Here is a 15,797-nt window from a genome sequence, read left to right on the forward strand (position 1 = left end):
TTCCTGTTGAGAAAAGTAGTGATTTATTAAAAAAAAGTTAATTTTAGGTTTTCTCCATCACACTAAGAAAAAAAATAATACCTCTACTCTAGGATTCTGTACAGCTCTTGTGATACATCTTAATGCCTTATCGTACTCAACTGCATTTTAATTCTTTTATGATGAAATATTTCAAATCTTAGTCATGGATTCATTAAGAATATTAATGGGATGTATTTATATTTATATTTTTATATTTCTCAACAGTATGCATGTCTAAAAGGTTGTTAGAGCAAAAAAAAAAAACAATGATGCTTAATACAGTCATAAATATTATGTTATTTTGTAGATGAAGTAGAGATCATGTTATTATTTTGTAATTTGGACAATTTAAAGTAAAAAGAGTAAACAGGCTTTGTTTTGTGTGCTGATCTGTTCACCCACTACACAGACATCTTTTGTCTTGTTAAAGGTCCAGTGTGTAGGATTTAGTGACATCTAGTGGTGAGGTTACAGAACTGAAACTTATCCTGTGTGCCAAGCAGTTCAGGCCAAAGATTTGCAACAAGACGAGACGAGTTGAAACAGGGAACTACTTGCAACGTTTTAAAAACCCTGCTGGTTCACACTGATGCAACGAGATGACATGGTGGATCATCTATGCAACAACTCTCTGTACTAATGTTCTGATTTCCAGCTTTTAAGGTTTATTTTGTGGCTGAATGTAATTTGTAGCCTCTTAAAATATGAGTTAGGATAGTGATAGTGAGATACTGGCTACAGCTGCATTTGTAGCAGTGATGAAACAGCAAAAAACAAAACGTGTATCAGATGGATCAGATGGATGGTGTAGCAAGCGAATATGCCATTTTGACTTGACCAGCAGACTTCACTACAAGCCGATTGACTGTAAAATCAGGTGACATGCTTTACGTTCTAAAACCAGCTGCTGGTGATTCACACATTCACTGCTGCAACTTTTCTCTACACCGTTCTAAAATGGCTTTGTCTTGTGAATCGCTGGTCTAAACTGGATTTGAGACTCCGCTGGTCAAGTCGCTGGCTGCTGGTTTTAGATCGTAAAGCACATCACCTGTTTCTACAGCCAATCAGCTTGGAGTGAAGTTTGCTGGTCGGGTCAAAATGACTGCAGACAGCGTGTTCGCTTGCTGCGGCATGTGCACCATCCCTGCCCAGCCCTCACTGACTGATTAATTGACGCTGGTTATATATTATAGTGGTGTATTTATTATGAGTGCAGTCCATCTGATGCTTGTTTTGCTTCTGTTTTTCACCATTTCATGACTACTGCCAATGCAGCTGTAGCCAGTATCTCAGTATCACTGTCCTCATTCATATTTTAAGGAGCCACATCCACAAAATAAGCCTGAATAAGCTGGAACTCAGAACAGAAGTACAGAGAGTTGTTGCATAGAGATGATACACCATCCTATCTAGTTGCATTGGTGTGAACCAGCAGGTTTCTAGAACATGGCAGAATGGTGCACATCCACACAGTCATACATGAGACAGAAAAAAATCCTTTTCCCCTGCCGCCTCCTACTGCAGTGGTTCCCAGTTGGTGAGTCGTGGTCCAAAAGTAGACCATAAATTCATTCATTCCATTTTATTTTTAAGTACATTGAATTTCTGGCACCAAGCTTTTATTTTAAAGTGCTGTCTCCTGCTGTAGAGTGAGTGATTAATGGACAGCTACTTAACAAAGACAGCAAACTAGCTTGACGACATGGCCAAACGCAAGTATGACGCTGAATATATTTAACTGTGTGGAACTAAATGACTAAGGAGAAATCTGGACGCCATGGCTGGACCAGTTGGGAACCACTGTCCTACTGCTCCTAATGGCATTTGCTAGAATCCACTGTAGCTGAAAGAAAACCAATCAGAGCCATGGTGGATTCTTGTAAATGCCTTTAGAGGCAATTCATATTAACACTGTTAATGGAGACACTCCCATGAGAATGTGACTTCACATCAACATAAGTCTTGCTTAGGTGCAACAGAAGTTGTCAAAATATTTCCCAACAATTTCAGAAAAACTGATGTTGATTACCAGAGGTCAGCCTTCTTTCTGGATATAAGATCAGCTCCTGCACTCTCTACTCTACGCTCATGATAAATGTACTCAGTAGTTTCAGTCAAGTGACAGTTTGAATAAGGTAAGTCAATAAATTAAATGGTGACAGTGCAGGATTGGATTTTTGTTACTTATTCTCCTGCTCAGCTGTCTCAATACAAAGTGTGCAAAGATCACTTTTCCTGTTTCCTGTGTGAGGTATGTTTAGAAACCATGCAAAGAGATACTAACTCTCTGCACTGACAGCAGCCAAAACACAGAGCAAAGGAATGAAACACACGCTTTGTGTGTTTGACTTGACAAACTTGTTTTATTACTGTAACTATAGTATGCTATTATCATCACCATCAGTGTATAGCAAAGCTGAACACAACAAGTTTAGACACGTTCTCTGCACACTGCTGAAAGCAAGTCTGGAGAGGAAATGAAAATACTTAAGTAGCACACCAAAAAAAGTTCATTCCAACAAAGTTACTCCTGGAATTCATTCAACCTTGAAACAATTATGTTGTATAGCTGAACTTTTTTCTTAACATTAACTCTCTTCTTTCACATTTGAGATATTAATCTTCTCAGTTGCAGTGGAACTTTTCATGGTCTTGTAATTCATAGTGGATGTTTCATTCAATTTTACACTCAAGACAAGACAGCTCCTATTTCAACCTCCAAACTGAATGTCTGGTGACTAAAACTGTAACATTGTGCTCAATTTGTCTTACTGGCTTCTGGTTTGACTTAAAGCACTTTACTGAAGTTTAAATGACATCATTGCAAGTTAGACAGTTCCTGGGATTTCCACAGGAGCAGTGGAGGAGGCTGAAGGTAAAATGTTCTGCAAACTTTTTACCGTCTCACAGAGCACTATCTCTTTTCGATCTTACTTTCATATTATTTAATTGAAAGGTTTTATCTCCCAGGTTTGTGTACTTAAATGATGATTTTTGCTTTTTAATGTTTTTATGTATTTGTATTTCTTTCACCTACTTGTGTGTTGCATGTACTGATTAAGTCCTTATTACTACATATTAGATATGGATACAGTATGTGTTAAGAATTATTTACAGCCAGTATGACCATGGGCAGATTATATGACAATGGGCCCCTGGGCACAGACATGCAGAAGGCCCCACCACCTCTGCTACACAGGAGCAAGAAACTCTAGCCCTTTTTACACTGCTCTTCAAGTTGTGAATTTCACTCTGTTATACAGCCTCACTGTTCTGTATCAAAGGTACAATTGCAGAATGAGAGGATAGAGTTGTCTCGCCTTTAAGCTGGCATCAGAGGTAGTAACAGAGCCAGAACGACCTCTGTATAAACGGGGCAGCTGTCATGGGTGGCTTCTTACCCCTAGAACAGAGGATGAGATCAGCCGCCATGTAACAGGGACGGTAAATGATTTTTATTGCCATGTTAATGCCAGTGTTATTGTTTAGAAAGTACTGCAGAGCATATGTTACGTGTCACACTACAGGCAGACCCTGTTGTGTTACGAATCACACCGTCACGCCTCTTTTGCTTCCGTAATGCCGGCATGCTGTTCATGATCACACACTAGAGCAGCATGATGCCACTGTTTTTTGGCTCTGTGTAAAAATGCAAAGGTGGTATGAAGAAGGGACTGCATACTGGCCCTATAGTGTGATCTCTGTGTAAAAGGGGCCACAGACTTTAAAGTCGTTTATTATATTTTTTGTTGTGGTTTTGCATCTCTGTGTAGTTGTCTTCTATCTCCTTCTGGTCATTTTGAGTCTCTTTGCAGTTGCTTTACATCTTTTTGCAGCCATTTTGTGTGTCTTTGTGGCTGTTTTTCCATTTTTATAGTCTTTTTGGGTTTCTTTGCATTTATTTGTAGTTGTTTTGTGTCTCTTAGTGACATTTTGAGTCTCATTGTAGTTGCTTTGCCACTCTTTGTAGTCATTTTTGTCTTTTTGCGGTTGTTTTTCCCATTTTGTAGTCTTTGTGAGTCTCTTTGTGTAGCTTTGCAGCTGTATTGCATCTCTGTAGTCATTGTGTCCCTCTTTGTAGTCATTTTGAGTGTCTTGCAGGTTGGAACATGTAGTTTGTGAGGGTCAGAGGGCCCCTGGGTCTGTTGCTAGTAGGCCCATTCAGCAATCCATTAATGGTTATGGCTTTGTAGTAAAGCAGACCAAAAGAAGACATCATATTGAAAAATATACTACATCCTGTACTCTGTTACAGAATGTTCCAGTTGTACAAACAGTGAAAACCACTGTAACAGTTTTACCATGTGCTTAACTGTAAGGACAGAGCTGGGTTATCACTGCAAAGCCTGAACAGTGCCGAACTGATTAGCATGTAATCTACAAGCTTCCAAACACATCAAGGTTTTCAAGGCTGCAAAATGTCACAACCATGAGGCTGCAAACATACCAAGTATCTGTGATAATGTGCAGGTAATCACTGCTGATTGATCAGTTGATTTGCAAATGCTGGTCGATCCAAAAGGTCAAATGACTAACCTGTCAAAGATAAACACGTATGTGAGTCCGTACAGACACAACTGGCATGAATGGTTAGGTAACTGACTGGCTGTCTTTATGAAACAGATTTCTGTGAATTAAATGCACAAATGCTGAGTCCTTTTGCTTGTGTATGAATTCCTATATTTTTATGTGGACAGACAAATTATGAATGCAGCTTGAGCAGATGCCCTCCTTATGGGGAATCCATTCAACGTTCCCCTGCAACGACAAAACCCAATTTACAAAATGCAGTGCGGTGACTGGTGCAAATTTCTCGTCATGACATGAGCTGCTGCTGCCTGGACCTGTAGGAACTAGCTGGCGCAGCAGTCCACAGCGTTGACTCAACGTTGCATCTGCGAGGCTGAGACAGCGGCATCTCTGCTCTGCTGCTGCGAGACAGATGAGATGACATAGCGACTGGACGAGCTAGCGCCACCTCGACACCTGGATCAGATCGTATCTCTGTTTTCCCGTCGTTTTCCCGTCGTCGATTTAATTAGCTATTTGCTTGAGCTTGCTTAGACCGCAGGCCAGTCACCAATGCTCTCAGTGAGCTGCCCTCACATAGATGTCAATCTAAGTTGCTGCAAGCTAGCGTTAGCTCGCTGCTCCTACCCTTCAGACATCGAAGTGGCCACATAAACATGCGGATCATCGAGGCGGAGACCCCTGGGACATCTCTAACGTTAAACGCTCTCTGCAGGACACGAGTCTCGACTAGCCGCTGACTGGACTCTGCAGAGCCTTTGTGTAAATGCTGTTTAAGATTTTTTTTCATTTACCCTGAACATGTGTGAACTCCAACCTGCTAGCCAGCTAGCCGCGGTTAGCTTCCAACGGTCTCGGTTAGCTTAGTTGCTACCGCTAACTGCTACAAACAAATAACAAGCTAACATAACATTTTAACGTGTCCACGAATGAGTGACAAAATATGCTACACGGTGCATTGAACTGTCAGGTGTTGCTTATTGGTTGTCACCATCTTGCTAACTACCGTTATTTGAATTTGGTCTTAACAGTACAGTTGCTAACTTAACCAGCGGTGACTAACTGTTAGCTAAGTTGCTAGCGTCATTGTTAGCAGGCGATTCAACAGCGCAGACCGTTAGTCGTGCTTACCAGAGCGAGGGATGGCATTTGATGTTAGCGGTATTGTTTGTTTGCTAAATTGACACACTTGCATGCTAGCTGACCCATATTTTCCTCCTAACAAGTTGACAACCAAATTCTAATTATTGTTAATTTGCGTTACGCGTAGCTTAATGTTAGCTTAACTAGCCGGTGTATTTAACGGTTAGCGAAGTTAGCGTTAGTTCAGTGTCAACTAAATTTGATGTGTGCACTCAAATGCATTGTAATTTGGACAAAGTTGATCTAACGCTAACATTGACAGTTAACAATATGGCAAACAGTGTTAAAGCTAGAATACTTAAATTATACAGCAACCTACAGGCGGTTTCAATTCACGTATGTGGTTAGCTACCCGTTAATAAATGGACCGTTATTTGTTTCTGACACAGGTAACATTAACAGTAACGCTATTGCCAGGAGCTATGAGCACCAGCAGTCCATGCTTATGTCGATATTTTCGACGTCCAGGATTTTAAAATAGCGCAATGCGTATTTTGCTAATGGACTTCAACTTTTTAATGAGTCAGCTTGTCTAGTGTAAGCAAACCGCGCAACCCTATGAAACTACCACATGGTTGCCCCAGGACTACATGGGACAGTGAATACCATGTACAGTGTCATTATATGGACAGAGCAGCATGCTGCACAAAAGGGCCTCTGTGTGATATTCGGCCCGTCACTGCACTCAGCATTTATATAGTCTCCCATGCACTGTCCTCTTTCACATTTAATATAAACACCTTTCCCACATTGTGTCTGGGCTGTTCACCCCGCTTCATATTGTGCATATATCAAAGCCTCAGATGAAGCTAGAACAATGCATTGCCACATATGTTGGACTGCGATAGTGTGCTTTGTTATCTCAGTAGGTGCAGCCAGATGTGGGAGTTGCCACCAGTGAGATCAATATAAGCTGTTCAGTCACGCGTTGCTATTTTGTGTGTTTCAGAAAAGGGGAAAGAGCGACGGATCTCAAGGACCAGATTGCCCACGTGAACTTTTTGCCTCTCAGACAGATCGCCAGGGACCATGCTGACCATTCTAGCTGCTGGGTCTGTGTTCTTTCCAGGCCTTTTTCTGCTGTCCAAACAATGCTTGAAGTCAATCCCAGCACTGAGGTGGAGCGAAGGAGATGCAGTCATTGTGTCTGCCAGGTGAGACCTTCTAAAACTTGCGTGCACTTTAATGACATTTCTTTATGATGGCAGGTTGTTTTGTCACTTTCAGCTGCATATTTTTTGCATAAAAGTGTAAGGGCACTACTTTCTTGGGATGTGTTTAATAATGAGAAACACATTTGTTGTTTACTTTCCTGCTTCCAGGTTGGTTTCATCAGTTCAGGCAGTCATGGCCTCTTCAGCTGGCTACATCATTGCTTCTTCCTGCGAGGACATCATCGAGGACCAGTAAGTCAAGAAATGCTTGGCAGAATATATTCCGCCCCATTCGGCCAGCTTGACCTGTCTTTATAATGCATTTAACAAATCAGCTGTCAAGATTTGTAATTTCCAATTCTTGAAGAAGGGTCCAGACCTTTGAATCCACCCACTTACACAGAGTTGAGTTGACTGGAAACAGAGTGTGATGAGTTAAGGCAAAGTTTGGGTCATTCATCAGCTACAAATGTAAATCAAAAATGTAACTTGTTGTCACTACTCTGACACGTAGCCACACATGTCAGGTGCTGTGCAAGCAAGTGTAACATGTTTTAAGCTCAGCCGTCTCAAGATATTTCTCTCATTAAATCTGCCTTAAGCATTTCAGCACTCTTTCAGATGGTTGTAAATCCAGGTGAGGTGGGTCCCATTGAGATTTTTCTTTTTATAGAGTAGTCACTGCACTGATATGTCAAATTTTGCTTTCGTCACCAATTTAATAGGCAAACATGACATTTGACATTGTGTGTTCATGCTGGTAACAAAGCTCTGTTTGTATCCATCCTTTCTTTTCTCCTTTTAAAAGCTAGCTTCTCTTCCTCTCTGCACAGGCACTGGCTGACTAGCACTTACATCATGTTTGCTGTTCCCTACTTCGTGTACGACATCTACGCAATGTTCATGTGCTACTGGTACAAGCTGCGGGTCAAAGGGCACGAGGAGGCGTCGGCAGCGCCCCAGCACATGAGCACAGCACTGACCAGCTACCTGCGTCGCGAGTTCCTCATGGTGCTGCACCACGTTGTCATGGTCACCATCTGCTTCCCCGTCTCTGTGGTAACTGTCACACATTGCTCTTTTTGTTGGGCTTGGATTTAAGTGAAGCAAGGGAGAAGTATAGCACTAATTATCTCTGTGCAGCTTTCTATTCTTAGTTAGGTTTTATCATGTTTTAAAGGAACATTGAGGTTATGGGGGAATTGTTCTTTTTGGTTTCTATTTTATTCAGAGTGAGTCTTTATGTCTTAAATGTGCTTTATGACGGTGCATTATGAAGGTATACCGAGAAGTGTGATTAAACTTCTTTATCTCTCCAGAAGACAGTATTTTGTTAGTACACACAAAGTCTTAAAAACTACATCATAGTTGGAATTTTGTTTTCCAAAATAACTGCATTAAAAGGTCTGCAGCTAACAAATGTTTTTATTAGCAATAAATCTGCCAGCTATTTTCTCTGTCATTAGTTGTTTGGTGTATAAAACATCAGAAAACTCAAAGAAATTCAGTTTACTTTACTGTTAAGACAAGTAAAAGAGAAAATTAAAAAAAAAATCCAAGTATGAGAAGATGAAATCGATAAATACTTGTCATTTTTTGCTGAATGAAACAACTAATTGATTGTCAAAATATGTGCAAATATTCTGTTGAACAACTAATTATTGCAGCTTTTCTGTAGTTTATAGTTGTAAAGGTAGTTATCCAGGGCCAGTAGCTGCCATAGCCATGTGTGCGTGTAAATGCATGGATTAGAGAGGTGATATAAGGTCATTTATATTTAAAATCAGAGGTGGGACCAAGTCACTGTTTTGCAGGTCACAAGTAACTCTCAGGTCTTGGCGTTCAAGTCCTAAACTTTGAGTTTCGAGTCCTAGACAAGTCATACTGTACCTTTAACCAAATGTAATCACAATTTAACAACAGAGTAATATATTAAATTCACGAAAACCCTGAACACTTTTTAAGATTTGTACAAATGTATACTGTTAAAACAAGTTTGTTGGAAGTTGTTGGGTTGCAATCTGCACAATTTACATATTGCAATTAGTATTTATTGACCACTGCATAGTTGTTGTGCGCTAATGAAATTATTTTTGCTGTCATTTTTGGAGTTGACGCTCAGTAACGCAGTGTTAGTTTTTCATGGTTTTCTCCTTCTGCTTGGCTGGATGCTGTTGGATTGGTTCAAACAAAGTAGATCTAGGGAATGAATAATGGAAATAAATTGGTTCAGGCACATTTTTCAACTTGTGTACCTTTTAGTCTTCAGGCTTGGGGTGAAGGTATCAAGTATTTTCAAGTCAAAAGGCTCAAGTCCAATTGAAGTCATGAGTCATGTGTCAAAGTCCAAGTCGAGCTGCAAGTCTTTTTTGATTTTGTTAAGTCTAAAGTCACCAGATTTGTGATTAGAGTCCAAGCTTTGTGATGTAACCCCACACCTCGGCTTAAAACTAATTAAACCAGTTTCCATTTTTGGAGAAGTTCTAATAGTGTATTTCCCCCTGTTTGAGAGAAGTTGCTACTTGATACCATAGATCTTAATTAAACAAGCTATGCAAAGTTCACTGTGTACCACGAGTTCAGCATGACATCAAAACACCCACCCACATGTTTGTGTGACTCTGGGTAAAGTAGAAATTACATCTCCAAAAATGTATTACTTGTTGCCTCCAGCTAGGTATTTATTTACAGAGGGATATTTATTGCAAATGTACCAGAAAGTCCACAAAGGCACAAAGCTGTAATTGCATTTTAGACAAATAATCATCTTCTTTTTCTCTCTCTAGTTTTGGCGACAAGGAAAGGGAGATTATTTCCAGGGTATAATGTTCATGGCTGAGCTCAGCACTCCATCCGTCTGCTTAGGAAAAATACTCATCCAGGTAAGCGTCTTGGTTCAGCCTTAAGTGACATTCGGGTGTGTCGTTGCATGTGCATGTGTCACACTAAAGTTCTTCTGCACTCTCCACTTCTTTTCCCCTCACTGTTTATTCAATGGAGAGTATATTTCCCAGCATGCAGCTTGTTCATGCCCATCGACTCATGTTGTCGTGAACAGCGCTGTCAGAAACATCACTCATTAATTGGTAACAGTTTGCTTGAATACACCATTGTAGGAGGTGCACCCCCCCCCCCGTGTTAGCTTTACGTTTGTGTGGGTGTGTGTACAACGTTTCGGTGTCTGGGTGAAGGTTTTCCCTCCACTGCTTTCTGCTTGTCCCCCCCATCAGAGGCTCCCACAGCTGTTAGCCTCTGAATATAGCCCCTAGTATTTAGGCTGGATATACAGCAGATACAATATCAGGTTGTCCCTCTACCCTCTATCACTCAACACCCTGCTCCTCCTGTCCCTGGCAACAGTGCATGTGGCTGTTTGATAAACAACAGCTGACTAAAAGCTGTGGCTTGTAGAGCTGTCGTCTTATACCTATAGAATAAAAAACAATAGAGTATTCATTAATGGGGTGCCATGTGATTCTAGGATTGTGAATGGGCAAGAGGAAAACCTTTTTTTAGCAGAGAAATGTGTGCAAGCTTGTCCTCTTTATCTCACTGGAGCAGGTTGACTGTTCGATATAAAAGTTAAGTCATCTGCAAATATAAAAACAAAAAGACAGCTTCACTGACACACACACTGCCCTGTAAAAATCAGTGTCCACCCAGTTGCATGGCACACCCTGCTCTCCATCGCCAAGTGTCCAGTCCGTGCAGATAGTATTAACAGATATAACAATGTTAGTGTTAACGGTGAAATGATGGCAAGAAGGATTAACACCGTCAGCTTTCACCGAACTGTACTGCTTGCTTTTCTTTCTCTCTCTCTTTACCTCTCCCTCTTGTTTTTCTCTGCTCTCAGTACAAACAGCAACACACTCTCCTGCACAAAGTGAATGGGGCTCTTATGCTGATCACTTTTTTCATCTGTCGAGTCCTCCTCTTCCCTTACCTCTACTACGTCTATGGAAGGTATGTCTGTCTTTCCATCTCTGTTTTTCTCATGTTCTGCTGCCTCGCTCAGCTTTGGGTCGGTAACTTGAACAGCCACGTGATGTCTGCGTTGTGTATTAAAGAGTAACTTTGGTATTTGTTACTCTGGGCCCTGTTGTCCCATGTTTTTGTATCTAAGTGACTAATGGCAACAACAGTTTTTGAAAATGGTCCATTAAAAGTGCTTGTTTTTTTGCCTCTGACAGACTCGGTTTGTTAATATAAGTGTCTGACAACATTCCCTACAGAGATAAAGCTTTTTGTTAAAAGCCAAGATCCTTTTAGTTAAACCAGAAACAGCCATGACATGTATCACCAAATCCACCAGACTCCATTTAACCCTTTGAAACCTGGAGCGACATCACTTCTATTGTGCTGCTTTCAGACGCCTTTAGTATTATTAGTATTACGTATTTAGACCTTTGAATCCTGAGCAGATTGGGGCGATTTCTTTCAAAAATATTTGGGGAAAAGGAGAATAAGTGACCTGGTAAGAAATTGCAAAAAAAAAAAAAAAAAAATCAGAAAATTATTTTTAAAAATATGGAAAACAGAAAAAAGCTAGGGAAATAATTATTATTAAATGTAAAAATGGTACAGGGTTGGGTTTTTTTTTGTTTTGTTTTTTCTTTTTTAAATTTAAAGCACTATTTTTAGGTAATTTCCTTGTTTGTTTAACTTTTTTTTATTTTACAAATTTTCTCATTTTTTATTTTCTCTTTTCACTAATTTCACGCTAATTTTTTGGGGTCTTTCCTTTCTTTGTTCATTGCCTTCTTCCTGCATATTTAAAAGAATTTAAGCCAATTTGCTCAGGTTTCAAAGGGTTAAATAAACCGTAATTTTAGGGTGTAAAGGGCTAGCGTATTTTCACATATAACTGGGTGAAGTCAGGGTTTATTTCAACCAAATCAGAGCTGGAAACGAAGACAACTTTTGTGTTTATTGTTTCTGTTGACTTTAAATAAAGTGTGTTTTAAGACAGTAAAATTTAATTTTTATTTAAATGTCCTCTAGTTAGATTGACGGTGATTTCCGTGCTGTCTCTAGTTAAACAGAAAGGATCGTCAGGGTGTCTGCAGGTCCTTAAAAAGTTTTAAAGTGTCTAAAATTCAATTTTATAAATATAAGGCCTTGAAAGTCATTAAAAAGTCTTAAATTTGAATTTGTGAGGTTGTAATTGCCTAAAACATTTTATGTAATTTAATTTATCCATCTTTTAATTTCATTTTTGCCTAAATGAGTCAAGCTCGTCTGTGTAAAAGTCCACATTTTTGATGTTACAAATCTTTAAACCCACCCTACTGTCTTTTTACTTTGTACTAAGACTTACCTGCTGGCAAACCTAAGTCACTCTAATAACCATATTCCTACATAAATAAAACCTGCACATATTCTATACTTAATTATATTAAAATGATTTTGAGCAGATCTTAAAAAGCATTACATTCAGGTGTCAGATACCTGTAGACACCTGAAGACATCTTACTCTTTCACAAAACGTTGACCTCTGATGGGATCCTTTCCATAATGTTGTCAAACACTAACAACAATAACATGAGCCTGTCAGTGGCAAAAACAAGCACTTTCAGTGAATGTAAAGTGATGGTGCACAAATGCCCGTAGTGAATATATTGCAGCCCGTTTCACTGGACAATTTCAAAATTGTTGATCCCATTATTCACTTAGACACAAAAACATGGGAACAAAAGGTCCAGGTTGAAAAGTACCAAAGTTATTCTTCAAGGATGTAAGAATCAGAACATGTGTTTACAATACTTTGTCTTTGGATCCAGGTACGCGTCCATTCCCTTCCACATGGTCCCCCTGTCGGTGCCCTGGCACTGTAACCTTGGTGCTGCTCTGCTCATGGCCCCCCAGCTCTACTGGTTCTCCCTCATTTGCAGGGGTGCCCTACGACTATTCACAGGCACCTCACGCTCTCAGAGACCACGTCCGACCACAGGCGCAGCCAAGGAGAGGCAAACGGATGGTAACACACTGCCCCAGCCTGCCAACGGCTACAGCACGCGCTCCTCAGAGCCTGAGCTCACCACTCACTGAGAAGAGTGGAGGGGGGGGGGGGGTGGGACGGGACGGGGAGGGAAGGAAGGCGAATGTACCAATGAGTATGTAAAGGAAAGAAAGCTGTGAGGGGGAAAAAAGTGAGACTTGAAACTAGTAGCAATATGAAGAAAGCTACAGACAATGGCCTCAAATCGTGCTGAAGTGTTCGCGGCCAGCAGTCAAAAAAGATTTGGTTGCTGGCCTCCAATTACTTCAGTGTCCAAGTTTGTAGGAACCAAGCGGAGGGTTAGTGCACTCAGTATTTAAAGATGTCATCGGGCACTGTGACAGATAGGAAAATGCACTGACCTGAGAGGAATTTGCCTGGATGTATAGCGAGCTTAGGTGGCTATTTCCCTCATGTAGATCAAATTCAGTCCTCTCTGCCTCACGGTATAGGAAGAGCAGGAAAATAGGAATGTATTATATTGTATGTTAGTACATTTGCTGTAGATGGAAGGCCTCATTCAGTTTAGTAATGAAGAAGACCTTCAAAAAAGAAAAAAAAATCCCGGCTAAGCAGTATTTTGACTTGTTAGTGTTCAATATCTGTATCCTCTATGTAGTCACTGTCACTCTAACAAAATGTAACCAACCTGCAGACTGACTCATCTTTAGAAGGGAGATAATCTCGTAAGACTGTATTCTGCTGCCTTATCCCTTTCCCCCCCATTCTTTGCAGTTTCTTTAGGTTTTTAATTTATTTTTATCCTCGGAGGGGAAGGAAGAGGAACAACGTGACGGGTGTACATAGCCGATGTAAAATTGTCCTTATTTCCATGTCAGTATTAGGTCAGCGTTGATTTTAATTTATTTTTTCAGGTTCATTTCTGCATCCGATGTTTCGAACATTTCAGCATTGAAACATTTCACCGTTTTCCAGCTTAGTGTACGCAAACCTTCCCCAGACGTTAACGACAGTGCTTCTCGTTTCAGTGTAGATATGACTTCATTCCATGTACTGGTATCACAAAGTGTTTTTTGCATACGAGGAAGTGATGCACAGTAGCAGTCACTTTAAAATGAGTGTTTTGGTTTTTGTTTTGTTTTTTTATTTTTCTTTTTTCAGTTTGGTGCTGATATAAATCTCAAACTATCCATTTGATTGGCTGAAGTATTTCAGTGAGGGATCCATAGGATTTGAGTATTTATAGCTTTGTCAGGGGACTTGCTTTGTTGCAGTTTGAAGGGAAACAAAAGACAAATAAGCTCATAGGGAAGCATTCCCTTGTGATTGACATGCGGCACATTTGTCCACGGCAACCTCTAATGACGTTGCTCGTTTATTTTTTAACCATTGTTATTAAGTCCGACTTGTTTAAAGCCTTTTACATAATTGCTTTGGTCGTTTAGCCGTTTATTTGAGCCGCTGGTTCTATGAACCTGTTACGAACAAACTGGCTAGTTTTATCATTTTATGTTTGTTTAAAGCAGCTTCACTGTCCTGGAAATGGGTCAAGAAAAAAATAAAAAAAATAAAACAAAGCTCAGAAACCATCGAGACAGGGCAGCGTGTGCCAAAAACATCTGGACAACTGTGGGCATGTTGAACACAGAACATCCATTCCCCCCCGTTCCATGAACTCCTAAGGTACTGCTTCTTGACAATACTAAAACATTTCAACTGATGTACTGTATATTCCACAAAATGCTCGTTATTTATTTGTAAGTATTTATTTATTTATTTATTTGGTTTGTGGTTTTGAATGCATATTTATGCATACATATTATACTATATGCTTCTGAGCCTTATGTGAAGGCTGTATTGTTACTCCAACTTAGCTAAAATATACTTCTCTGTCCTGAGCCTGCCTCGAGTCTTTTTTTGTTGATGATGGATAATTCTTTTACAATTATAAACCTAGTTTTGAAGGGAATTTTTTGCAATTTTTTAACCCTATTTTCACGTTTGTATCTAAGTGACTAATGGGAAGAATAATCTCTGAAATTGGCCCAGTATTGAGTGAGAGCGCTGTGAAATAGGCTACAATTTAATCACTTCAGGCACTTATGCACCCTCAATTTACGCCACTTTATGCCACTGAAAGACAGAGATTGTAGTCATAAGTGTATGACAACATTATAGAAAGGACCCTACAGAGATATTCAACATCTCCTCTTACCTTTCACCAGTCTGGTCTGTGTGTAAACAAGTTTGTACTGAAGAAGTCTCGTGAAAACTTATCCATGTTGTCAAAATCACCTCAATACTTAGCTTTGACTGTGAAAGTCATTTAGATAACACAAAGCTAGGCTAGGCCAGTCCTTCTGTGCCGAGTTTGCATGTTCTCCCCATGTCAGCATGGGTTTTCTCCAGGTACTCCAGCTTCCTCCCACAGTCCAAAGACATGCAGGTTAATTGGTGACTCTAAATTGTCTGTAGGTGTGAATGTGAGTGTGAATGGTTGTCTGTCTCTAAGTGTCAGCCCTGTGATAGTCTGGTGACCTGTCCAGGGTGTATCCTGCCTCTTGCCCAGTGTCAGCTGGGATAGGCTCCAGCCCCCCCAGCGACCCCTAGCAGGATAAGCGGTTACGGACAATGAATGAATGAATAAATGAATAAGCTAGCTTTTTGTACTCAGCACCACAAAATATTTCCAGCACTCCTCTCCAACTCTCACTGATGTTTCCACTTGTTTTCCCTCCAATAAGTCACTTCTCACGAGATATCAGAGCGAGACTTCTCCTTGCATGAGACTTGGTCACATTAACAAACTGACCAGTGACAGGTGAAGAAAAACATTTCATTTAGGGTCCTTTCTGTAATGTTTTCTTACACTTGAAATAAAAATTTGAGCCTGCTTGTGGCATTAACACTTTTAGTGGATGTAAATTGATGATGCACAATTACCCGTACTGGTTATACTGCAGCCTGTTTCTCCAATACAGCTG

The 15,797-nt window shown here is 40.2% G+C and overlaps 1 protein-coding gene across 2 annotated transcripts; it reads left to right on the forward strand.

Annotated features, from left to right (window-relative positions):
- The first annotated feature begins 4,856 nt into the window (after window positions 1-4,856).
- Window positions 4,857-14,711, forward strand: tlcd3bb (TLC domain containing 3Bb). Of its 2 annotated transcripts, XM_033612063.2 has the most exons (7): window positions 4,857-5,316; window positions 6,647-6,851; window positions 7,020-7,103; window positions 7,685-7,910; window positions 9,638-9,733; window positions 10,708-10,817; window positions 12,635-14,711. In XM_033612063.2, exons 2-7 carry the CDS (start codon window positions 6,727-6,729, stop codon window positions 12,900-12,902), a joined length of 909 nt encoding a protein of 302 aa, XP_033467954.2. In that variant the 5' UTR covers window positions 4,857-5,316; window positions 6,647-6,726; the 3' UTR covers window positions 12,903-14,711. The 2 variants fall into 2 exon arrangements, with proteins under 2 accessions (XP_033467954.2, XP_078019218.1); XM_078163092.1 differs by lacking the exon at window positions 4,857-5,316 and having other exon boundaries at window positions 6,670-6,851; window positions 7,660-7,910.
- Window positions 14,712-15,797: the final 1,086 nt, after the last annotated feature.

The sequence above is a fragment of the Epinephelus lanceolatus genome, chromosome 21, assembly GCF_041903045.1.
Source record: "Epinephelus lanceolatus isolate andai-2023 chromosome 21, ASM4190304v1, whole genome shotgun sequence".
Lineage (NCBI taxonomy): Eukaryota > Metazoa > Chordata > Actinopteri > Perciformes > Serranidae > Epinephelus > Epinephelus lanceolatus.